The sequence below is a fragment of the Patella vulgata genome, chromosome 4 (genome assembly GCF_932274485.2).
Source record: "Patella vulgata chromosome 4, xgPatVulg1.2, whole genome shotgun sequence".
In the NCBI taxonomy this organism is placed as follows: Eukaryota; Metazoa; Mollusca; class Gastropoda; family Patellidae; genus Patella; species Patella vulgata.
This window is the reverse complement of record NC_065882.2, coordinates 53,025,833-53,053,758: the sequence shown is the minus strand read 5'-3', so window position 1 is coordinate 53,053,758 and position 27,926 is coordinate 53,025,833. Positions and strand designations below refer to the sequence as shown.

The 27,926-nt window shown below is 34.0% G+C and overlaps 1 protein-coding gene across 1 annotated transcript; it reads left to right on the top strand.

Annotated features, from left to right (window-relative positions):
* The first annotated feature begins 2,066 nt into the window (after positions 1-2,066).
* On the top strand, positions 2,067-19,853 carry LOC126817238 (E3 SUMO-protein ligase PIAS2). Its single transcript, XM_050544037.2, has 11 exons — positions 2,067-2,074; positions 2,423-2,473; positions 2,849-2,853; positions 4,692-4,879; positions 12,049-12,154; positions 12,612-12,685; positions 13,228-13,388; positions 13,703-13,869; positions 14,212-14,311; positions 16,689-17,116; positions 18,647-19,853. The coding sequence occupies exons 1-11, from the start codon at positions 2,067-2,069 to the stop codon at positions 18,706-18,708; spliced, it is 1,350 nt and encodes a 449-aa protein (XP_050399994.2). The 3' UTR covers positions 18,709-19,853.
* Positions 19,854-27,926: the final 8,073 nt, after the last annotated feature.

The window sequence follows — 27,926 nt, the reverse complement described above, 5'->3', positions numbered from 1 at the left end:
TAAACGGACAGGTGACATAAAACGGAAGGATTTAAGTGGAATTCTTTATGTAGACAAACACATGAAATCAACATTCGGTCATGTGACATTTTGGTAACTGATGTTTTAAAGTAATTTCATGTACTGTAATTTAATTTGTTCAGAGAATAAATTATCCCAAAATACATTCATTTTTCAGATAAGTGTCTATTATTGGTAAACCTGTCCATTATTTTCAATAATGGAAAGTTTTATTAATAATAGACGATTGTTTAAGAAAAGCGTACTTTCTCCTATACTGGTTAAAAACATCAAAAGGTGACGTGATATCTATGTTTTAAAATGTATTATGGTGTAAAATATTGTTTCCTTATAATTTCTTTTACAAATAATCATTGAGAGTAATCTACATGGTCTGTAATCTTTAGGAGAAATCAATAATCTGTAAGGGCTAATCCTATTGTTAGTTGATCAGATATGTAGAGCTGCTACAGCACTAGTTATGTTCAGGTTAGTTGTTCAAGTGATTGCATTTGAGTTGTATTAATAGGAACTCACCTGGTCATTGGATATTGTTGAAAAAGACAGACCTGCATTCAGTTTAGTTAGGATGGTTGTCACAAGAGCTCAGAGTAGGTCAGGGCCAGATTTTATTAAACAAGTAAATGTTAGCAATGGTGGCATTCAAAAAAGAAAGAAAAAAGTTGTGAAGTCAGGTACCAAAACATTTCTATTCATGTCAACTTATTGCAGTGCTTAATTGGAACTGTTTGTTTCATACATATTCCTTTTCATTAAGTATTTGAGATGTTTTGCTGGTATATTGGCTTGGAGTACCATGTTACAAAAATTGTTCAAATTAATAAAATACATTTCTGTCCATTCTGATATTTCGTTTGTGAATGATAGTACCCCATTGGTTGTATACAAAACTTTCATCAGCTGTTTTATTAATATGACTTTGCTTTTCTGTCTGTTGGATTAATTCATCTTTTGATTCTTTTTTTTCTTCAATTCATGACATGGCATTCTTACTGAACTCATATTCTTTTTCCACTGAAATATTTCAACTTCTTTGACAATGTGAAAAATACCAGTGTACAACAAGTTATCAGTCAATCTACCTAAATCCTTTAGCAGTCATTTCATTCACTTTACACATATAATATACATGTCATTTTTTTTTTTTCAAGAACCCATTTTCAAATCATTATTATTCAGGATATAGTCAAAGGTCTTCACGAAGTTCAACAGCTACCTCTGTTAACAGTAACCACATTAGTATGCCATCAAACAGGTCTAGGCCCATTGCAGTGGCGCCAAATATTAATAACAGAATGGCACCCTCTCAAATGTCTAGAAATAATAATAAAGGTACAGATCACTAATTACGACTAAAAGTGGGTTCATTTTGCTTGAATGGTGTTTGCTTGTGTTTTGACTAACACATTGTTCTAAGTTTGTTTGGTTGTGACTTGTCATTTTTTTCCAAATTTTGATCTGATTTTATTGAGTTTTAGTGCATTGTTGGTTCCATGAAATATAGAGATATTTATTTCCTTACGGTACTACAGTGTAGTGATAATGAATTCGATATATTAAGTAGATGAACTGAATTTAATATGACATTAGGTAATTAAGTAGGTGAAATTTATATGAAAGATATAAAGAAGCAATTCAAGTATAATCTAAGTATGGTATAAAGTTGTATTCTATAACATGTATATTACAGGTATTGACTATGGGGGGAAGCATTTGGCAAGTTTGCATCAACCCACATCAACTATGCCTGTGCATCCAGATGTTCGTTTCAAACATTTACCATTCTATGATTTACTAGCAGAGTTGATGAAACCCACAAGTCTTGGTAAGTTAAAATATTATTATTTTTATAATGATATGCTTAAAAGTGCATTTTCCGCACAATATCACAAACATATTGAGAAAGTCTTTGATTAGTTCTGGTTGAAATATAAATTGTCATTATTAATTAAATTTCTATTTTTACAGTGCCGAAAAGTAATAATCGTTTCCAAGAATCCTTTTTCGTTTTTCATCTGACACCCCAACAAGCCCAAGATATTGCAATGTCAAGGTAAATGAAATCATTAAAATCCTATTTATTTGGTTTATTTATAAAAGTATTGCAGCTGATCTCACAATTTCACAACCTGAATTTTCCTGATAGATATATTTTACTGTACGACATGTTTCAAATGGAAGATATAATTTTTGATATTACAAGTTCGACTTTATTATGATTGACCCATAATTAGCATATGTGCATTATGTTCTATGCATGTCAACTCTATCCTCAACTGTCGGTTAACTAATTTTCCATTGATAAATTAATTGTTAGGAGAAAATTGATAGTTGACAGATGATCAAGTAAGTAAAATTAAACTATCTGTTTTACTAATTATTGATTTATTGTTTTTTGTAGAGATTTTCGTCCAGGAGCTAAATGTGAATATACAGTACAAGTTCAATTACGGTTAGTTATAATTACTGAGGACATTATCTTTTTGCTTGGTGTTGTCAGATTCTTTCATAGATTAAGAATTGCGTTTTTGATATATGGAAAACTTTTGACAGAGCTCAGTAAATATGTTCATTATATTTCATTATTTCCAAACGCTTCATCTGAATATTGATGATAAAAAAGTTCATATCTGGGATGATAATTTCCTTTCATCTTTGCTGTATTTATTGACTTATGCATGTTATTCAACCATTTACAAGGAATACATGGTTAGGTTATTTTGAACTTTATGATATATTATGGTTTTGCAGCAGACTTCAAAGATTTCTCCCCATGTAACGTTACAATAAATAATACTCTAATAGATTTATTTTTTGTTCATTATAGGTTTTGTTTGTTAGAAACAAGTTGTGAACAAGCAGACAATTTTCCTCCCAGTATTTGTGTCAGAGTAAATGGGAAAATGGCTCCATTACCGGTAATGTCAAAACATTAAAAATAATTTGAATATATTTAGCTTCTTAGCTTTCTGTGTACTTCAGTTTCTGTGCAAATAAACTACCTAGTTCATGCTATTCTATTGTAATCAAATATGTGAATATTTGCATTTGGTGTTTCTATTCACCAACATTGAAAGGTGGTTGTATAATAGTATATTGTCGTCGTCCCCACCTGTCGGTCCGGCGTCCACAATTGCTTGTAGACGCTCTACGGGCTAAAGTTAATATCCGATTGACTTTTATACACAGTGTTTAAGATCATGAGACGAAGAAGCCTATTAATTTTCAACGATTTGTGATAATTACTGCCAGAGTTATAACCTTTGATCACTCTAAAAAATCTTGTGGATACTCTGGAGGTTAAACTTGATATCTGATTGACTTTAAATTTATACATGAAACGAAGAAGCCTATTGATTTTTAACGATTTTGAAAAATCTTGTGACCCTTTAGACGCTAAAGTTAATATCCAATTGACTTTATATTTAATAAGGTCATTAGAATGGCAATTGATATTAAATGTTTTGTATGCTAAATGTTGGAATAGGGCAGAACTAGAAGCCAAATGGGTTGTTACTCGTCAGGTTTTAGTGTGCCGTAAATGTTTTCATTTCTGACAAAAGAAAAAAATATGCAACAACCCTTGTTGACTCTCCGGACGACTTAGCTGCTGTGGGCAACCTATCTTTTCTATAGTTTGTTCCAGATATTGTTATCTTAAAATATTTTACATAATTTATATTTATACGCCTACATTTTCATGTGGACATATATTGTCATCGCCCCTGTCCGTCCGGATGTCTGTCCACAATATGTTTGTGGACACTCTACAGGTCTCAATTTGTTTGTGGACACTCTATTGGTCACTATTCTTATCTGATTTTGGCGAAACATGAAATATAGGTTTATCTCCAAAAGATCTTGGTTCCTTTTGATATTGGCATGTAACAGATCGAAACTTCATGGATTATGGCCCCTGATTGTACAAAAAATAACGTTGTAGCTTGTGGACACTCTAGATACGTCACAATTTTTATCCGATATAGATAAACTTGAAATGTATGTTTATAACCCAAAGATCTCAGTTCCTTTCGATATTTGCACATATTGAACCGCAACTTCCTGGATTATGGCCCCTGATTGTACCAGAAATTGTGTTTTTAGCTTGTGGTCCCTCACAATTTTTATTTGATTTAAAAAAGAAACGTTCAAATATTATATTACCGTTACACCATAATAATGATTAAGTTCAAATTTCGTGAAAATCGGAACGAAACTGCTGGACAAAATGGCCGCTACTTGTACGCATTAGTGTTTAAGTATGTAATATCAAGCTTGTGGACCCTCTTGAAATCACAATTTTGAGCCAATTTTGATGAAACTTAAAATGTATGTTTATATCCAAAAGATCTTTGTTCCTTTCGATATTCACGCATATCAGACTGTAACTTACTGGATTATGGCCCCTGATTGTACAAAAAATCGCTTCTGTTTTTTAGGCTTGTTCTCTGTCCATCTCTTGCAAATTGTTGGTGTAAATTGCTTGGTAACCGCTTGTTTTTTATTGATACGTAAAACTGATTTTGCAACTATATGTCTTACAGAATCCCATTCCTACAACTAAACCTGGCATCGAACCCAAACGTCCTGGTCGTGCAATTGACATCACGTCACTTTGTCGTCTCTCACCAACAATATCCAATCATTTAGATGTTTCCTGGGCATCTGAGTTTGGGCGGGTAGGTTTTGTTTTGTTTTATTTGTGTGTGTTGTTGTAGGGGATTTTCTGTGTTTTCAGACAGCAAGATGTCAAAAGAAAAGTGTCTGTGATCGTCCATTAACCATTTCTGATCTGTTAGAGTTTAAGGCATCAAAGCCTAATAATATTCTTGTATCGTGGTCTTCTGAAGACGGGGTGGTAGGTATACAGCAAGGTTTCTGTTTCACCCCTAGACTGGTACCTTTTTATCACCATGTCAAACTTGTGTCAATCGGATATTTACTAATAATAAAAAAATATAAAGTGGGCTTACTGTTCTGATTACTTTGATACTGTATCAATATAAAAAGAACATGTTTAATCAATATCAACCGTTGTGAATTGTTTGTTGATACTCTCAATGCATGATCTTTAATTTCATATTTTCTTCTTTGAGCTTCTAATGGTTTCTTTGTTACTGCACGTGATTACCGTAAAACATCAATTAATTGTTTGTAAATAACCTCTATACACTCATTAAGTTTGATTGTTACTAGTGTTAGTGATCTATCTGTTCTGAAACAAGAATTGGTTACAAACCAAAACATTGAATTTAGTCATTTAAGTTAAATGGTGAAATTATGCTATGCCATGCTATATTAACACTAATAAGTTATTTTTACCATGTTCTGTACAGAACACTCATATTTCATATTATTAGCATGATATTTTCTCCTTTATAAAAATATTTCATAATAGGTTTTGTTGTAATTATAGATGCTATTCTATAATGCATGCAAAATTCTACAATAATATTATTAGTGATATTTATATCCGATTGACAAAATATCTGAAGCAGAAGCCTTGGTATACATCTAGTTTTGACCAAACTAACCCACCTACAACTATCTTCACAATATCAATGTTTTACAGTGTACATCTGATTGCTAATCACATCCAATGACAAAACAAATTATCAATTAATACATTTGGTTATTAAGGCCATATCAAAACGGTCTGGTTCTGAGATACTTCCACATCACTTGTAAAGAGCTGCAAGAACTGCTTTTATTAAAAAAAACTAAATACTTTCTCATTAATTGCCACATGTAAATGTATTCGCAATGTTTCAGAAAGTAATTTCAATCTGATTACTTGCCTTCACTACACAAGGATCTGGAAGCATTGTTATATAACTCGTGTTCTGGTTGATGTGAGGGATTAGCCAATGGAATTGTCTGTTGCGTCTAGTTAATGGTGTGCGGCACACAGAACTGTGGGTAGACATTCGCAACGAAGACAAAGCAAAAGTTGTATACCCAATTAAAACATCTAATGCTGATTGGTTGATCAGATGTCAGTGTCAAAAGCCGCTTGTATGACCCCTGACACGACCTCCCACTACAACTAGTCATGTAGTGGAGGTCATTCAAAGTATAAAAAACGGAACGAAATATATATCTGATTGAAAGACACTATTAAAAAATTTCAAATGAATCCATTAATGTACCGTAGGCTCATTTATCAAATATGCAACCCTGATAGATTTAATTGACAAATGTCAATCATAAATGATAGTGGATAATTATACATTCAACAATGTGATGAGAAGTGATGTTTATGAGAAGTCATATAGCCCAATAGTGGTCCATTGACAAAATAAAAACACAGAAACCTCAATGCCGCATCAGTTTGTTCTCAGAACCAGAATTATTTTTGGATCACCTCATCTTCTCTTATCTGATATATCTTTATAGTGTTTGACTAAACCTGCGATTGTAGTGGAGGTATCAGATGTATGTCATTATAACATGATATTGTGGGGATGGCCTACAACAGACACAATATTTTGTTTATTTAATGGTCACTGTTTTAATTCTGTATAATGTTGATATAATTGATTCCGGTTTAGAAGATAGTAGCTGGTTGTAAAAACAGGAAAAGAAATAGGAAGTCGCTGCAACAACCATTTGTAATAAACCTGTTACTAGTATTAATGAATAATTTTTGCTATAAATAGATTCCTTTGATTGAATCAACCAAACTCCACTAGCTGTGTTAATAAGTTTTAATACAATAGTGTATGAATTAGGATGGGATGGGGTTACATAAGTGATGCTATTGAAATATTTTCTCCTTACTGTAAAACCAGTAATTAGTCATCAACAATTTGAAAATTAATATTCTTGTTGGCAGTAGTACATCAAAATTGAAATTTCACATAAAAGTCATAAGAATGTGGATTTTTTTTATTGTCCTCTGTAGTTGAGAGGTCTTGACGCATGTGCTTTAGATAATAAGGTCTGTCATTGAATCAAGTTGTGTGGTTTCGATCCCAAGCTTGTACGTGACGAGGAGTAGCGTCACACACTTAAAGATCCCTTTGCACAAGTAAATTATTAAAAAAGAAATTGTACCATGTTATTCAACAATGACCTAGTTTGTGGCAAGTGGAGTGAGAGGTTGTTAATCGTATGGTTTCATTACATCAATACCTTGACTATGTTTGATAATGGTTAGGTTATGCAGATTGATAAACAATTTGATTGCTTGATACTTTATAAAAAGATAAGTGTACAAGTTATTAATAAGTGTCATCTATTTTATTTAGTGATTGAGGCCGGGTATATAACTGTCAGCATCGCTGTTGACTTGTTCACTAAAATCACTAAGTTAAACATGATTTCTATTCTAATATTTCTACTGAATTTTAAAATTAAAATGTAAATTGTTTCAGTAGTCAGGGAAACAAATGCATTTGTTATCATTTCTAAAAGTTCCCCACCCTACATCAGGACTGTCCGTAAAAATTAATATACTGCAATATATTTCTTTCACAATACGCATCGCAATACAAAATTTTGCAGTTTTATAATCATATTCCATGTTCACTTTTTTTTATACGCCCACATTTTCATGTGGATGTATATTGTCGTCGCCCCTGTCCGTCGGTCTACAATTTGTTTGTGGACACTCTACAGACCATAATTTTTATCCGATTTTGACAAAGCATGAAATATAGGTCTATCTCCCAAAGATCTTGGTTCCTTTCAATATTCGCATGTATTGGACCATAACTTCATGGATTATGGCCCCTGATTGTACGAAAAAGTTTTTAGCTTGTGGACTCTCTAGAGGTCACAATTTTGATCCGATTTTGATGAAACTTGATATGCATGTTTATAACCCAAATGTCTTATTCACTTTCAAAATTCGCGCATATCGGATGGTAGCTTCCTAAATTATGTCCCCTGATTTACAATAAATCGTGTTTTTAGCTTTTGGTCCCTCTAGAGGTCACAATTTTTATCCGATTTAAAATTTCGTGAAAATCGGACCAAAACTGCCAGACAAAATGGCCGCCCCTTGTATGCAAATAGTGTGAAATTCGAATACCATTTCTCTCTCTCTCTCTCTTGATAAAAATATTCTTATTTGCATGAATTAATTAATACATGAATATATGACATAGTTTAAGTTTTTATCACATTAATATTTCAGTGCACTATTTCTATTTTTGTCAGTTGATAACATTCAGATAAATTGGAAGATATTCATTTTCAAAAAGAATGAAATAGGAATAATAGAAACATTCATTATCTACTAATGAAGCCCATAATAGAAATTTCTTAGATTTAAATTGGTAGAAATGTGGCATTCATTGAATATAAAAGTCCTCAAAATTCCTGAAAAACACAAAAATATTTGATTTTGAAAATGAAAAGGTCCTCATAGTCATGACCAATTTGTTATGACAGTGACTTATGTTCTAAAAGAAAAAAGAATAGAACCACTAACTGATATGACCGAGAACTAAAGGAGTGATTTTTAATGAAAATATTTAAAAGTGACATTTTTGACAACCTTCAAGCTAGGGATGGGTGATGTATTGATATTTTGTAATGTCATTACATCTTGAATATTATTACAGAGCAAAATTAAAACTGGGACTTCAAGGCATTAACCAAATATATGTCAAATATTATAAACTTAAAACTCAAATACATCACAGAAGGCTTCTAAAATAATTGAATACAGTTGTATGTGTTTTGTTTATTACATGAATAAGTAACCCTTGGTCATTTTTTTTTTTTTTTTTTCCCTGAATTAGGTTTTATGATTCTATTAATATTAAATTAATATGTTTGGGGATGTTATAACATTCCAGAATCTTTTACTCTATAGTCAATAAATTATCTGATGTAGATATATATAAATTTAGATAAACCGCATTTTATAACATATCAACAATAAGAAAATCTCACTACAGCTCATACATAGTAAAAACCGCTAGAACTAAAAGTACAGTCAAGCACATCAGTAATTCCCAACCAGTTCAGCGATTTCTTACTCTAGTCTTTGGGTGAAAGTTCAAGTTACAGACACTTGCACAAGAACTAAATTATACATTTTTTTTAGATTTTATGAGTTAACAGTAACTATTGTTCTCTTAAGATACATCATGTAAGAGCTAAATCTGCCTATTGCAGGTCTTTTTTGGGAGCTTCAAATGTTATATAAACTATTCTTTAGACATCAACATGACAAGCCCATAATCAACTCTCTAGACAATCGGATGTCAGGGATTTGAATGGATTAAAATGCCTGCTCGATTAAGAAATTTAATGATAAAATGTAAAATTGAGACTTAGTCTTGTTTGTCCAGTACATCTTCAAACAGTCATAACTTAGCTCAGAATAAAGTAATTTGAATGAAAATTTCAATATATTCATTTTTATACGCCCACATGGAAATGTGGTCGTATATTGCTGTCGCCCTTGTCCGTATGTCCGTCCATCGTCCACAATTTCTTGTGGACACTTTACAGCCTACATTTATCATCTGATTGTTTTGAAATTGATATATGTTATTTAGATTAGTGAGATGAAGAAGCCTATTTAATTTCAATAATTTTCGTTAATTTCTTTTGGAGTTATGGCCCTTGTTTCATTTTGTTGAACCTTGTGAACGCTCTTACGACAAAAGTTATCATCCGATCTGTATGGAATTTATATGCATCATTTAAATTAGTGACATAAAGAAACCTATTGAATTTCAGCAATTTCCGTTAATTACGTCTGGAGTTATGGCCCTGGTTTCACTTTGTTGAACCTTGTGAACGCTCTAACGAGAAAAAAAAGAGAGAGAGAGAAATGGGGTTTAACGTCCACTCGACACAAACTAGGTCATTTCGGGACTAACATATGGTTTAACTTTATTTCAACAATTCGCTTGCGCGTAGGGGTCTTTAGCAGTGGGAGGAAACCGGAGGACCCGGAGAAAACCCACGAGGTTGGACAGGCGACCCTACTCCTTGTCACGTACAACCGGGGATTCGAAACCACGCCAGTCGACTCAATGACAGACTTTATGATACAGCGCGCGCACGCTAACCATTCAGCCATCCAACCCCCCCTCTAACGAGAAAAGTTATCATACGATTTGTAAGGAATTTATATGCATCACTTAAATTAGTGAAACGAAAAAGCCTATTAAATTTCAGCAATTTACGTTAATTAAGTCTAGAGTTATGGCCCTTGTTTCACTTTATTGAACTTTGTGAGCACTCCAACAACAAAAGGTATTATCCGATCTGTATGAAATTTATATGCATCATTTAGATTAGTGAAACAAGAATCATTGAATTTCAGCAATTTCCATTAATTTCTTCTTAAGTTATCACCCGATCTTTGTGAAATTTATATGCATGATTTATATTAGTGAAACAAAGAAGTCTATTGAATTTCAGCAATTTCCATGGCCCTTGTTTCACCTTGTTGCAACATGGGAACACTCTAACGCTCTGTTGATCTGTATGAAATTTACATGTGTCATTTAAATTAGTCAAGAGAAGAATCCTATTGAATTTCAGCATTTTCCGTTTATTACTTCTAGACTTATGGCCCTTGCTTCACTTTGTTGCAAAATGGGAACGCTCTAACGCTCTGTCGATCTGTATGAAATTTACATGTGCCATTTGAATTAGTCAAGAGAAGAATCCTATTGAATTTCAGCAATTTCTGTTTATTACTTCTAGAGTTATGGCCCTTGTTTCACTTTTGTGAACGCTCTAATCTCTAAAGTTAACTGCCGATCTGTATGAAATTTATATGCGCCATTTAAATTAGTCAAGAGAAGAATCCTATTGAATTTCAGCAATTTCTGTCAATTATTTCTACAGTTATGGCCCTTGTTTCACTTTGTTGCAGAGATAAGCAATTTGATTGGTTGATGCTTTGGGACACGATAACTTTACTTCTAATTAAGTGAGAGTGATCAAACTTGGTTTATTGTTTCATTACATCATTGCCTTGATTAAGTTCGTTACTGAGCATTTTCTGCTCAGGGTAAGCAGAACGATAAGCAATTTGATTGGTCGAGAATTTGGAACACAATAACTCTCCTTCTAATTGAGATAGAATGTTCAAACTTGGTAGGGGGATTGGATGGCTGAATGGTTAGCGTGTGCACGCTGTATCATAAAGTCTGTCATTGAGTCGACTGGCGTGGTTTCGAATCCCCGGTTGTACGTGACAAGGAGTACGGTCGCCTGTCCAACCTCGTGGGTTTTTCTCCGGGTCCTCCGGTTTCCTCCCACTGCTAAAGACCCCTACACGCAAGCGAATTATTGAAATAAAATCAAAACCATATGTTAGTCCCAAAATGACCTAGTTTGTGTTGAGTGGCCGTTAAACCCCATTTCTCTCTCTCTCTCAAACTTGGTGTAGGGGTTCATTAGGATACACAGAAATAAGCAATTTGGTTGGTTGATGCTTTGGGACAAAATAAATTTAGTTCTAATTAAGTGAGGGTAATGAAACTTGGTGTATAGTTTCTTTACATTGATACTTTGACTAAGTTCGATAATGAGGATTTTCTGCTTAGTAGACTAAGTAGCAATAAACAATTTGATTGGTCAAAACTTTGGAACTTAACAACTCTGCTTTTAATTGAGGTAAAATGTTTAAACTTGATGTAGGTGTTCATTAGGAGAGTTCAATGACTGAGTTCATCGATTAACATTTCCCACTAAAGCTAAGCAATTTCATTAGTCAATGCTTTGGGACAAGATAAATTTGATTCTAACTGATGGAGAGTGATAAAACTTAGTGTATAGTTTCAATACCAGGTACTTCAAAACCTTGATTTAGTTTGATGTGAACATTTTATGCTTAGACTTAGTATAGATAATCAGTTTGATTGCTGAATACTTTTGAAAAAGATAAATGTGCAATTAATCAATGTGTCATCTATTTATTTTGGGATTTCGGCTGATGATATCAGCCTCACTCACTGTTGGCTTGTTAATATTGATTTTGGTTTTTGAATATTTAATATAGTTTATGAACAGTATTTCATGTATTGTTTTCTTTAATTATTTTTACAGGGATATTGTTTAGCTGTATTTCTTGTACGTCGATTGACATCTGATATTTTATTACAAAGATTAAAACAGTTTGGTAACAGACATCCAGATCATACACGAGCATTAAGTAAGTAATTAGCACATTTGCATTTCCAGAACCGTAATCAGTAATTAAGGTAGAAATGCTAAGAAATATATAATAAATGTATTTAAAATGACATGACAAAGTATGAATGCTAATATCCATATACAGTAAGTAGTTCCATCCAATCTTACCCCTTTATTCTCCATAAAAAAAAAGACAAAAAAAGAAAATAGTTTCTTTGCCTTAGGTAATGGTGTAAATTGATATTCCATAGAAACTGAATTGTATAACTAAGAGATGGTATCAATTTATATTGTGTGTACTCTCGCAAAATTATTACTTCGTATAGTCTAACTTATGGTCTAGTTTGTTATACAAGCAAATTATACTTCAGTCTTGTATTTTATTTCATTTTGGGTATATTTTTTTTTACTTTTTTAAAAATTCCTATTTATGTGTTATGTGCTATTTATTTTTATTTTCACTTTTTCTTCTGCAGTCAAGGAAAAGTTAGTTCACGATCCAGACAGTGAAATTGCTACAACTAGTCTCAGGGTATCACTCATGTGTCCAGTAAGATATTTTGTTATTTCTTAACGTCAGATCAAAATCTCTATACTTTCTTTTAAATCCATCACTCACAAAAACATAGAAGGATTTCCAAAACTCGACAGTTCTTAAATTAAAGCCACTCTGATTTTTATTTCATAGACTTTGAATCTGTAGTAAACTACAATGTTGAGAAGGTGGAATCACTAAATTGACTATTAGTCCAAAAATGATTTATTAAAAATTTATCAACAATCAGCATTCTGGAGATATGGTCAAAACCAGCCAGCACCACCTATAATCTTTACTAAAATCTTTTGAAGGGCCTTTTTTAAAATTCTACTGAATCCAAGCCGAAAGTTTATCTACTATTGATATGGTTTTTTTTGTTTTCTTATTAAATTTTAAATAACTGGTTTATGTATATTTTAGCATGTTATGAAAAATTAGATATTGTTTAAAAAAATTCAGATGACAATCAGTGGCTTTAAATGATGCATAGACATACTAACTTCTAGATTGTTTACTGTTAATATGAATAATATGACAACATATTTATTTTGCAGCTTGGTAAAATGAGATTACAGATTCCATGTAGAGCTAGTACGTGTACACATCTACAATGTTATGATGCTAATACGTTTTTAATGATGAATGAGAAGAAGTCAACATGGATTTGTCCAGTTTGTGATAAAGCAGCCTCTTTTGATAAGCTAATCATTGATGGGTATGTATTAAATACCTTTTAAGTTAGTTTCATAATTTTTCATCTGTTATGCTAAATATTCTGTGATGCCAGATTTTTTATGGACTTGCATTAAATTTTATTTGTACTAATGTCAAACCTTAGAATTACACACAAAACATGAAGGACAGTTTTAAAGAATCACACCCACAGAATCCCAAGTTTTCAAAACACACTCAACTACCACAAATTTCTAAAAGTGGCATAAAGATTATTGACACACACTAAATATTAGTGTTTCCCAAATCATTTTTCAATTTTCATTTTTGAATAACTTCAATTATACAATATTTCAGTTACTTCTTGGAGATTTTTCGTGCATCTCCTGAATGTTCTGAAATCCAATTTCATCCTGATGGCAATTGGAGTCCATTGGAACAACCAAAAGAAACACATATTATATCTAGTCCTGTTGTTAAAGTAACAACTAAACCCGAACCATCATCTACTTCAGCTATAGAAGGTAATTATTTATTCTTAGACAAGAAAAGAGATAAAGATAAAAGAAGACGGCTAAGATTTTGTGACTAAATGTTATATTAGGTTTTGGGGCTGCGTGTTCCAAAGTTTATAGCTGAAACCCTGGCTCACTAATGTTCGATCCAAATGTTGGCCAAAAATGTTCCTTGGGATTTTCTTTTATTGTTTCCCCCTTGTCTGTGGTGTAGTTGTTCGCATGCACCTTTAAAGGCCCTTGACAACTTTTCAATATGTTTGTCTTCATTAGTCAGGTTGGTGCAGAAATGTAGGATATTAAATCCCATTTCATTTTATTTCCATTTATGTAAGGTTTCCTTTATTTCAGTTAAAAATGAGCCTGATGTTATAGATCTGACATTAGATAGTTCAGATGAAGAGGAAGTAGAAGAAGAAGTAGTAGCTCCTAAATCAGTTTCAGATAAAGGGTGCGTTAGTCCGGGAATTATCAACCTGGACACTCCGACACCACCACATGGGTCCACTCAGTCAGTGTCTAGTAGCCCAGGCAGCACTTCATCGTTAGATTTAAATAACAGTCCTAACACACGCTCACCTTTATTTACACCTAATTCGACTCCACCACCTGCACATCCTAAATCATCTATATCTCCCTTCTCCTCATCATCACTAACTCATAACCTCCCATCATTTCATTACCCATCCCTAGTACCTAGTAGTAATATTGGTCCAAGTTCATCACTGGGATTACCGCTACCCACTTTACCCTCACTGCCCTCTTTAGTTGAAGTGGATGCACCATCCACCAGTGATTTATTCCCTCCAGGAACGGAAAATCTAACGGACAATGAATTTGAAAAATTTCTCAATAATTTAAACTGGTATTAATAGATTATACTTATATGAAATAAGTTATATCACAGCATGCTCAGGGATCATGACAATAAGAAATTCATTTGTAATCTTGGTTATATCTTTTACATATACTCAGATTGGAGGCCTTGAGGAGGTGATCTTTAATAAGAAATTCTTCAGTTTCTTGCAAATATCACACACTTGTAGTACAGTAATAAATAAAGTCATATTTTAAGACGATGCCTGTTTCATTTCCATCAACCAAACCTTTATATTTATTTAAATGCTTTGTTTTGGTGTGTAAATATCATTTTTCAACAAAAGGACTAAAGGGAGAAGTCCAAAGTTATTAACGGTTATAAATGTAATCTCTATATTGTGTTAAATGTAGTGTATTTTGTGAAACAAATATTTGTTTTATCTTGCCATATTTCTTCATTTATTCAAAGAAATCAGTGATCAGTCCTGCAGATATTTTTTTTTTATTTTGCATTTGATCCAAATAATTTATGGATGTTTTAGATGGGGAAATTTAGGATAAAAGCGTGAAAAGGATACACAGATTTTACACACAGCGATCTATTTATATATTGACCATATTGTTATTTCCTATACATCCACTACTAAAATATGGAGACTTCCAATTTTTATTTAGATATATTTTGCTGTCAGTGACTCTACTATTCCCATGCTCTTCCCATGCTAAAAATAATTTCTGAATCATTTTAACACAACTGATAACCTTTTCTGACTGGTCATTGACCATGCTATTGACTGGGTTTTCATGAATTCTGTCTCGGCTTAATTTCATATTCATGTCTTTATTCACATCCTTATAATGGACAAATGTTTTCATCAATTGCTCGTTTAATTTTTAAAATTTTGGTGGAACTCTGACCCTTAACATAAATAAGTATATTGAATCATTTATTACATAAACAAACTATTCTGATTTAAAGTACAGACCTAAATTTGTGTTATTTTACAGTTTCTATGTGTCACATAAGTCAACTTTGACAGAATGCCATAAACTATACTTTTGTTCTCTATTGCCCTGTAGATGTCTCCCATAATTCAGTGCACACCTTGGCAAAAGCTTGACTAAACAGACCATTTCAATGACTTATACATTTATTTAAAAATGCTTCCTAAAACTGAAATGAATTATAAAAAAACAAAACGAAACAGGGTCTATGCTTTAATCAGATTGTAAACAAGTATTTATAGTTTAAAAGTGAATTTGATGAGGACATTTTTGATAGAATGGTTAATTAATTGTGCTCTTATAAAAGATTAAATATGCGAGCAGACAAAAAAAATCCTTACATTTTGTACATTGCTTCATACTGGAGACATTCATTCATTGTGAACCGAAGATTATAAGATATGTATATATATTTATGATTTATAAAGCATGTATATATTGTATTCATGGCTGACTTTGTCATATTAGTGCATATTAGAATTATATATGACCAAAGAGTGATAGATATATGTAAATATTGTACATATCTATACAGTGAAACAAATGGAAATTAAAATCATTCAAAAAATCAAAGCTGGCTTTTGTTCTTTATTTTACCTACATGAAATATAACTTTTATTAGGGCACGTTAATATCATCATCTATCAAAGTTGAAATTCATTTAATTACTAATTACTTTCTTTCTGATTTTTTGTACCCTAGTCATAGTGTAAATGTTAATAGAAAAAAAAATGTAAATTTGATTGTCTGTTTGGGATTGTAAATGTAGATTTGGATTGTTACAAATGATAACAGAATGCACCAGTGTATGTCTGGTATTCAACACCATGCTGGATGATTATGTTTATTGTATTTACCATTGTTAAATGTAACAGTACAGATGGGTAGCACATTATGTTGGATGTTCTGTTAACTGAATTGTTATTACATTGTTGAGGTATCAAATCCACTGACGTTTGTTTAGTGGCGATAAACTTTTGAGATGGAAAGTTTTTTTATTTCAGACCACAATCGTTTGACACAACAGCTTGTCCAATAATTATTAATGATTCCATCAACGCACTTGACCTCTCACCGTCTGGAAGTTTAGGAATTTCTCCATATCCAGTTAACTTCCAAGATATTACCTGCACTCTACCTCAGTTTGACAGAATGCAAGAAAATTACACAGTCCCAAATGGAAGGAGTGGGATGGAAAGTATTTCACCCCCAAGTAATTACTCAACAACAGTAACTGGAATGTTTTCTAACCAAGTCTATCCAGAGGATTTGAGAATGATTCCACCCCTGCAAAAGTCACCAGTACAGAACATCAACCCTTCAAAAGCATGGAATCTACCAGAGCCACCCCCTCTCATTCCCATAGAAACAAGAAGCACTGATTACATTACACCCACCTTACCTAACTCAATCTCATTACCAAATTTTCTGGGTAAGATCCCCAAAATTATTTAATGAACAAAAATGAAATGGAGCAAAATTTATCAGTTGTGACTGAAATGTTTTCTTAGGTCCTATCTTTCTTCATTGTGGAAGCACACCTAAAATTCTGTTGATTAGCACTGTTCATATGTCTAAATAAAATAAGAAGATATGTTTAGCGCCAAGTTATAATTTTAAGAATACATATTCTTCTTATTTTAAGGACTTTAAAATACACTGTTCCAACATTAAATTCTTTTATTACTGCTGTTCTGTTTGGTATTGAAGCTCTGTTTAATGTCTTAATATCTTTCCTTCTCACAATGATCCATTCATTTTTATACGCCCACATTTTCATGTGGACGTATATTGTCGGCGCTTCTGTACGTCCGTCCACAGTTTGTTTGCGGACAGTCAAGGGGTCACAATTCTTATCCGATTTTGACGAAACTTGAAATATAGGTTTATCTCCAAAAGATCTCGGTTCCTTTTGATATTGGCATGTATCAGATCGAAACTTCATGGATTATGGCCCCTGATTATACGTTTTTAGCTTGTGGGCACTCTAGGGGTCACAATTTTGATCTGATTTAGATAAAGCTTGAAATGTATGTTTATAACCCAAAGATGTCGTGTTAGAGTATGTAATAACAAGGTTGTGGACCCTGTAGAGGCCAAAATTTGGATGAAACTTAAAATATAGGTTTATATCCCAAAGATCTTGGTTCCTTTCAATATTCGCGCATTTCGGATTGTAACTTCCTGGATTATGCCCCCTGATTGTACGGGAAAAAAACGCTTGTTCTATGTCCTTCTCTTGCAAAATGTGGTCGTATCTTGAATGGCAACCACTTGTTAATTTTTTGGCTGAAAAGAGCTGATTCTGTAGTGGATTTATTAATAGAAAAATCCCAGTAGTCTGGACCCAGAAGGATCTTTAGGGTCCACTTATCAGGAGTTGCTCCTATACTTCTGACATGGAATGTGTACCGGTACCTAGACCAGTGATACTCAAGCACACAGGTGTACTGCTAGATCTTCTTAAGTGTACAGCGAAATTTTGAACGACACACTAAGAAAATGCGTCTACTGATAAGTTCATAATAAGTCATTCTATGTGTCTCCGGTTGTATGCCGTCTGATTTGCAAAATTGAAATATTTTTCATATATATTTAGCCGGGCGTGCTGCTATTTTTTTCATGTGTTCCAAGGTGTGAGAACCACTGACCTAGACAGTCATTTTGATTATATAGATAAACGAGATCCACCAGTTGATTGCTTTGAATCTTGAAAGTCCCTTTAAACAGTTTCAAATTTTAGACGATAAATTGAAAATACCATCATCCAGGTAAAATTTTCTGCTCTGGTAGAGCACTTATAATTATAAAATTACCATATGTTAAGTCTAAAAATGAAATAATTAATCAGTTGCTGAACCTCATTCCTTAGAGTTCATGAATATGCAGGTAAGTTTCAATAGTAAATTATCTGCTATTTGTCAATTTTGCATAACTAAATGACTGATTTCTTTCGTTTTAGACGATCCAGAGTTCTTCTCAATTATGAACAATGAAAGTGGGCAGATGGTTATGTTAAATTAAATTTAAAAAAAAAAAAGATGTCTAACATAGTTCTCAGGTTAAAGTTATTTGTGTACTATAATATGTATATAATGTAAATATTGGTGGATGAAAGAAGGCTGTGGTGATGGTTAGATGACTGTTCCCAGTGCTGTTACAGAACCCTTAGTCAAAATCATACATAGTGTGAATGCTATTAAGAGAATTTATTTATATATACATGTCCATGTCAAGTCTTTCATTTGGTGAATTAGCCATTGTTTGGCCATTGACACAGCTGGAGTGGCAGCTATGATTCCAGATGCCAAAAAATCAGAATAAATGCAATAGCTTTCAACGTTGTTTTAAATAAAAAATTTAAACATACCAGAACAGAATCTTCGAGTGGTGCAACACCTAGAAGCTCAGTTGCAGGGCTGGGCCAATTCTCAATCAAAATGTTTTCTTTCTAACAATCTTATGATTAAAATGTATTTATTTTATATTATGTGTAAACTTTTGTTAATATGTAATTATATGTTGCCATGTTAATTAAGATAATGCCGTTGCCATGCAAAAGACAAACTAATATTGTCATAAAAACCAGAAACTGGAATAATTTAAAGTAGTCTAGAGGATTTAGGCAAAGGATTTGAGTCAATAACTGTTGACCTGTATGGATCATCTTTTTGTTAGTGGTTTTTATTTTATTAAAAATAATTCCATATTGAATGTGAGAAAAGGGACATTTGAAAATAAAATTTGATGTTATGTATAGTCTTGCACTAATCGGTGTAAATCTAGATTTCTTATAGTGCTAATTTGTTTCTGGTTGAATTCCATGTTATATATTTAAGAACAATTAATTAAATGAATAGTAAGGCTTATCCATGTACAAATGTTTAGTTGCGGCTAGACAGCAACCGATAATACAATTTATTTTCGATGAAAATAGCACCCACATGCTTACCCATACAGGTGAAAACCATCAATTGTTCTGTTTTGTCCCATGAAGGTTGGAGGTGTTTTCTTCAATTAAAATCAATCACCCTATCATGACTTCCATACATTGTAACATGACATTCGTTAAAACAATCTATTCGACATGTATATTTTGCAATAATAAAAGAATATTATTTAAAATGAAATAAATGAGTAAGTGTTTATAAAATTGATCTCACATGTAATGTATCTTGTGTTATTATTTCACCAAAGATATTTTCGCATTAAATCGTATGGTCTGTCTAGAATTTGTGTTTCATGGTTTTGATCTTGTCTGGGCGTGACAAGGAACATGTTTACCTGCAGTGGCGTGGTGGTAAGGTCGTAATGGCGGCCGGACGGGGTAGAAGCAAACGACGGTTGTTCCGACGCCGGGACGAGTAATCCGTTTTGCTGTTAAAATTGTTTGCAGTTCTATCCCCCGCAGTCCGTAAAAGCATCTTTTGGGCCCACATTTCTTTGTCAATATAGCCACGCAGCTATGTCTCTAAAATTGATGGATAGCACTGGCAGCAGATTATCAGAAAAGAAAACTTGAATGTTGACCAAATAAGTAAAAATCCATTATGCCTTCAAGAAATCTGATTTGTATCGTCTTCACAAGCTTTTCCGGAAAAGAAAGTCCTAAAATGCTGTAAATCAATGGTATTAATCCTTGGGTAGTGCCAAACCACTTTTTTGTTAATATTTTGTCTGTAAATATTCTAAAGGTTGCAGTTATTAACACATTTTGTTCCATTTCGACATGGTCCATCATAGGGTTATACCTATTTATGTGGTTCATGTCGGCTTCCCGGGGGCAGAGTCAGGCCAATGTTTGTGTTTTTGTCTACAGGCTGGAATTCTGAATTGATCATCTTGGAACTTGGCATATCTATTCCTTATACCGCAAGGACAGCAATTATTTATTTCCGTGCATGCCCCAAACCCCACTATTTTGTTAATATTTAGTCTGCAAATTGCAGTTAACATATTTTGTTCCATTTCGGCATGATCCATCATAGGGTTGTACTTATTTATATTGGTCCATGTCGAATACCCAGGGGCAGAGACCGGCCAATGCTTAATTGTGTTTTTGTCTACAGGCTGGAATTCTGAATTGATCATCTTGGAACTAGGCATATCTATTCCTTATACCGTAAGGAGAGCAATTATTTATTTCTGTGCATGCCCCAAACCCCACTATTTTGTTAATATTATTTATAGTCTGCAAATTGCAAATTAACATAAATTGTTCCATTTTGGCATGATCCATCATAGGGTTGTACCTATTTATATTATTGGTCCATGTCGAACCCCCAGGGGCAGAGCCAGGCTAATGTTTGTGTTTTTGTCTACAGGCTGGAATTCTGAATTGATCACCTTGGAACTTGGCATATAGTCCGGTGGCTGAAGGGGGTGGGGGAATCGCCACCCGAGCTGTGAATTTATGAGACCAGGTTTTTGCGTAGATTCCGAATCTGGGTGGTGATCAGGCGTTTTAGGGGGCTTTTTCGAGATATGGGTGGGGGTCCAATGTCTACAATTGGGGGAAATGTCATTATATTGATATAAATGATGATCATGTTATACATTAATAAAACATAAATTTCTAGCGCTGTCCATCTCTAAAGAAGTGTATATGATGCCCCTGGACAACTCTTTTAATTTGTGGGGAGGTGGGATGGTGGTAGCAGGTGTGCGTGTATGGATGGGGGCGGGGTAAATTGGCGAAAACTGGGTTGATTTAAATGATGATTTTCTTAGAGCTTGGTAAAAACATTACTTTTTAATTCCGCTGCGCATCTCTAAATATGTGTGAAAGATCCCCATTGTATGGGGCGGGTGGCAAAATGTAATTTTAGGGGCAGAAACCATTCGGTTCAAAACTGACCTAAAAAGTGTTTTCTCGTTAGCTTTTTCGTTCAATCTGATTAAAACACAAGATGCTATTTCGTTTCGTTTTTTATAGTTCAAAATTTCGTTTTACCTGTCTTCACCACTAGGATCTGGAAGAGTTGTTATATAACAGGCGGTCTATTTGATGTGAGGAATTAGCCAATGAAACGGTCTGTTACGGCGAGTTCTTAGCGTGCTCTGCACAGAACTGTGGGTAAATCCCTAGAAACGTTGATTGATTAATCTATGTCTGACGTTTTAGGGTCAAAAGACGCTCGTATGACCCCTGACGTGACCTCCCAGTACAACTGGTCACATCTTCATGTAGTGTAGGCTATCGAAAGTATAAAAACACGAAACGAAATATACATCTGTAATTTAATCAGATTGTTTTTTTGTTCTGTACCAATTTCGCCCTTCCAAATAATAATATTAAATTATAGTGATACTTTTAAAGAGATCTGGAAATGTACAAAAACACAGTAAATTAGAGACATGTTTAGATATTAGTTTATTCTTAGTCTTCATCGGAAGATTTCAAAATCAAAGTTCATAATATGAGCGGGATAGATATCTTTTTGATGGCTAATCAACAGCTCGCATATATCCTTTGGATATGATATGCTTCAGATACCAATTCACATTGTAAATCTACATTCCAGCCTTGTATCGCAGGGTCATCTTGTTCGATCATTGGTTTTGCAGCCTGTCTCCATATTGTTTCAACATAATTATTGCGTTTAATGTGCAGCAAAAGACTACTCAGGCAAGATGTTAATAAAGAAAGAAAGGTTTGTTACAGGGGCGTACATAACGATTTTGTTTGGGAGGGGGGGTAGCCAAAATGCGACCGACTTATGCCCATACCCCTAGTACGAGTGACGCAGTCAGGAGCCGAGCACCACAGGTGCGAGTTTTGTAGGGGCCATGTGCAGTAGCGGATCTAGATAGGGGTGAGGGGGTCCAAATCTAGGGCGCCACCCCAGCCACAATCCCACCCCACAATGAATCTCAACAAAATACTGGCTATAACATTAAGCGTCCCGGTAGAACATAGATGGTATAGTATAATTATATAGTTGTTTGCCGATCGTTGTCTCGCTGGAAAGCAGTTTTATAAAGTTTATGTCATATATGATTGTGCCTATAACACTGAGCAACCTGAGAAAATTTTGAAAAATTGAGTCAATATCTTGGCATTTGAGGTCATTGCTGGGAAAAATTCTTGTGGACGAGAGGACCAGAAATGTGAGTCAATTAGACAAAATCTCGAGATGTGCCCCTGTCAATTCCACCTGTTTTGCAAGAGTTGACAGAACTTTTGTATATTTTGACGCCCCACGACCCACACACCAGTGCCAGTGGTACTACTAACATAACTAGGCAGCTCAGTATAACCGTGAATACGATAGTGCTGAGGCAGTATAAGACAACAGAGGGGTGGAAGAATGATGTTATAATGGAATCGAGCGCCGCAGGCGCGAAAAAATTTCAGATGTGTAACCGAGCTTTTAATTTTTGGGACTGGGCCTGACATTTTAGTCAATGTCATGGCAAATGGATCCAAATTCTCGTTAACGAGAGGATAAGAAATGAGACAGAATCTTGAGGCCTATCTGTCAATGTCGCCTGTGTTGTGAGAGTAGAACTAACAATTCTACAGCCTTTTGACCCACGACTCACTCACTAGTGGTACTACTAACTGGGCGATTCACTGTAACTGTGAATATTATAGTGATGAGATAGTATAAGACAGATAAGGAGTTGAAGAATGATGGCATAATGGAATTGAGCGCCGATATGTAACTGAGCTTTTAATTTTTGAGGGCACTTTACCTCAATGGGGCGCTTACTTGGTCTCTGAAATGCCCTGGACTTTGGGGAGAGATTTTGCAGAATTCTGATGGTCAGAAAACACCCCATTAATTCATTTAGTCGGAGACCGACTGCGGTGAGCACTTTTTTTTGAGACCGACTATTTTTTTGCCATGGGGTGAAAAACATTTTTTTTCAAACATGATAAGTCGACAAGGTTATTTTATACTAAAGTTTTGTGTGAGTAGAGTGACGTGTGCAGTGAGCACTTATTTTGATACCGATCACTGCTCATATCTTACGACCGACTGCACTGATTTTGCAACCGACTAGTATTTGGGATCTATTCTGGCATTATTTGTTTACCTCATTAATTCATTAAGACGGCGATGCATAATTTTGAGACCGACTGCAGTGACTGCACTTATTTTGAGACCGACTATTTTTCTCCCTGGGGGAAATTTTGTTCTTAGACCTACATACTCACAACAGAATAAGAGTGAAACCCAACATTTTTTCAAACATGATAAGTTGACAAGGTTATTTTATACTAAAGTTTTGCGTGAGTAGCGTGACGTGTGCAGTGAGACTTATTTTGATACCGACTGCTCTTATTTTCCGACCGACTGCACTGATTTTGCGACCGACTATTTTTTTTCCTGGGGGGGTGTACCACCCACCCACCCACACACCCCCACATCCCCACATTTACGCCCCTGGTTTGTTATTTTTCATCACAATTAAAATTCCTCCTGAAAATCTTTCTTCTAGTGACATCTATACTCCATTTCATTTCATTTCATTTCAATACTAATCTTGATTGGATCAAAAAAATATATCAAGATTAGTATTGAAAGTGTTGAGAATATACTAGAACTGACAACAAACCACAAGGACACCAAAATAGCTTACCTACTCCTCTTCGCATTGCAAATTAATGGAAGCGCTGAAACAAATTGTATTTTGCATTCTTGCTCGATCGAAATAGACATCTCAATCATTCTCCTAGCAATGATCCAAATATACACATTTTGATCGATAATGAGACGGGCCAAGGAAGAAAATATCGCGAAAGGCGACTTACATAAGTAGATAACGCTAGAAGAAAGATTTTCTGGGTGAAAAAATAACAGACCTTTCTTTATTATCACCTTGCCGTAGTCGTCTTTTGCCGCATGACTGGAAAGAAGATTTGCAATGTGAATTGGTATCTGAAGCATATCCAAAGGATATAATGCGAGCTGTCAGTCAGCCACCAAGAAGATATTTATCCCGCTCATATTATGAACTTTGATTTTGAATCTTCTGATGAAGACTAAGAATAAACTAATATCTAAACATTGAATGACGAAATAGGTAATGAACGAAAAACGAGAAACCACTTTTAAGGTCAATTTTGAACCAAATAATTTCTGTCCACAAAAACACATGCGTTACCACCACCCCCGCGAGCACACACCCCGACGTCCACCCCCACCCAATGGGAATGGTATAAACATATTTAGAGATGTTTCATCAAGCTCTAGGAATATCATCATTTAAATCGACGTGAACTCGTTTAATCCCGCCAATCCCCCCCCCCCTCCACACACCAGCAACCACCCACCCCACCTCGCTACAAATCAAAACAGTTTTCCAGGGGCATCATAAACACTTATTTAGAGATGGGCAGTCCTAGAAATTTATGTTTTATTAATAATTATATAACATGATCATCATTTATGTCAACATAATCACATTTTCCCCCAATTGTAGACATTGGACACCCCCCCCCCCCATATCTCGAAAACGCACCCTCAAACGCCTGATCACAACTCAGATTCGGAATCTACACAAAAACCTGGTCTAGAAAAACTTGACAAATCGGCCCCGTTTGTCGCGACGCAGGAGCGCCATCACGTAGTGATCTCTAAAACTATTATGGCCACTTCCGCCTTCATTTCTATCGGGTTTGGAGCTCAAAGGACGGCAATAAACTCGCTCTAACTTGACTGAATGAAAAATCTAACATACCTTTCGACTTTGTGGAATAACAATCTATAATTCTAGTGATCTTTTTTTTGAAAATCTTATCGGATTCCTGAGAAAAGATGTATTTTTTTCATGATCACCATCAAAACATTGAAGAATCGATTATGTCGTAAATTTTATGTTAATTAGATTGCCATTACTTAGATTTTCCTTTTTCTCACTGTTTTATTGTCGATTTGGGATGATACGAATATTTAGTATATATTAAAGACGGCTCTATTCATTTGACCTCATTTGACGTTTAAACCTATATAATGTACATGAATTTTAGGTACTATTTTTTTTGGCGGATGAATACAGCTGTTCTGTATTGTATTCTGTTGTAGACTGTGAAAATTTTGGATCCACGTGTCGACGCTTTAAATCACATGGATCCATTAAACCTTCTAACTCTTTAATTCCATTTTTTTCATTGAAGATTCTTATATTACAAATCTTTCCTTACACTAGAAACGTAATCACTGGGTTTCTTAAATTCAAAGCTCGGGTGGCGATCCCCCACCCCTTCAGCCACCGGACTAATTTCTTTATACCATAGGCCTAAGGACAGCAATTATTTTGTTAATATTTAGTCTGCAAATTTTGCAAAACGAATCCAACGCCCAGGGCTGGGGCCATTACATTGCCGATGTAATTAATTACATTAACATTACGTTTTAAATGTAATCATTACAATTACTTTCTCATGTTTAGCAATGTAATTAATTACCATTACCCCTTGCATTGAAAGTGATTAATTACCATTACCCATTACTTTATGACTATATAAATAAAAAACATTTTTCATAGAAATTAAAAAGACAACCATATTGTTCTGCCATGAAGCGCCTATAAAATCAAGGTCAAAATAATCGTTGATTCACTTAATAGATATTTGTTTATGAATTGTTATTTCTAGCAATTATAACATCAAGGCAAATTTTATAGCGACGGGCAGTGGTGACAAAAACTGGCATTTCCACTGCATGACTTCAAAAATGAACCAAAAGTATAGTTAATTAACTGTATTTTCCTTTAAGTAATTTTTTAAAATTTTTAATCAATCAAAATAGTTTGTCTATAATATATTGTATAATAACTGGTAAATTATTCAGCATGACCCTAAAACAAAATATATATTAGTTTTAAGTAACCATAAAATGATGAGATACTTGAAGGTCATTGATTGGTTTGTCACTTGTTACCTTGAGATTAAGATTGAATTATAGTCAGACTATTTATTGTCTTTTAATCTAACTGACTGATTGATTGGCTGACTGAGTAATTGGCTGCAAAATAGTACTAATCTTTGATTACAATATACATCTTTTCAGAAATCCTCTTTTTAGGTTACATGTCTTTCTTAAAAAGGGTCCTAGATAAAAAGTAATAAAAGAAAATGTTTAATGCCTTCTTATTCTTCTTATAATTTGTTAAAACTGATTTAAATCTTTTTTTAAAATTTAATGAATTGGATTTGTGTCAGATACTCTTAATCACTTCTTTGGTGCTATAAAACATGACGAAAATTGAGCTGGCCATAACAAATAGATTTAGTCATCCTTCATCCCTGTGCGTGTGCACATTTGTTTCTGTGCATTCTACAGACAATTTTATCCGATTTTGATGAAAATGTATATTTATATCCAAAGGAACTGGGATGGGTTTTATGAACGTATAATTTCATTGATTATACCAAATGCGGCTCAGTTTGAGGCCTTTCTTTACGTGTGTTTTGCGGCATGGAATATTTGCAAGCTAGACCCAAATCATTACATGGTTCTTGTGAAAATATTTGTTGAACAAGATACGTCTGTTTATCGTGCTTAAAATTTGAGATTGGTGACACATATCGTACAAACAGTGCCAAAATATGAAGATTTGCGAAAACAATATCCAATCCTAAATGCTGATCTAATCTTTCCTTTTAATAATTTCTTCAATCCACCAAGAATTATTATTTATAGCCCCGAGTGTAATTCTCTTTTTGGAGGAGAGATAATGATTTAAATATCCACATAATACTATTTTCTGCAGCATATATTTATTATTATTGTTATTTTTATATTTTATAGCATTTATATAATGTACCGAATCTTGTATGTATGCTCCGGACGTATTGTCTAACAGTGAATCTGTGCCCGTGTAATAAGTAGGCCTCCTTTTATGTTTTACCTTTATGCTGCTCTAAAAGGGCGTTTAGGTGCAGTAAAATTCTATTCTACAGACACTTCAGAAGGTTGTCGAAAATAAGTATCTATATCTCACGTTCTTCCATAGTTTTATACTGGTGCTAGCATGGTGGCATGCAGACAACTCCTTGTTTTTGCCTTATATATATAACTTGGGACCTAGAAATTAACACACGGGTCGCTACGCATATAATAATGTAATATGAATGTATATAAATTGATTTACATTCAATCATTTCCGTTTTTACTCTAATTTCAAATCAGTTTCGAATGGCAATCTCTAGCGTCTGGTTATTCCAGTCTATACCGATAGTATTTATTGCGCATGCTCTCCAGATAAGAATATTGCGTCACCGTTTGGCA

What these genes read in the sequence shown, in the direction of transcription:
- LOC126817238 (XM_050544037.2), top strand. An exon ending in GGTCTTCTGAAGACGGGGTG is followed by an intron (nt 4,880 to 12,048) that starts GTAGGTATACAG and finishes TTATTTTTACAG; the next exon opens with GGATATTGTTTAGCTGTATT. An exon ending in AGATCATACACGAGCATTAA is followed by an intron (nt 12,155 to 12,611) that starts GTAAGTAATTAG and finishes TTTCTTCTGCAG; the next exon opens with TCAAGGAAAAGTTAGTTCAC.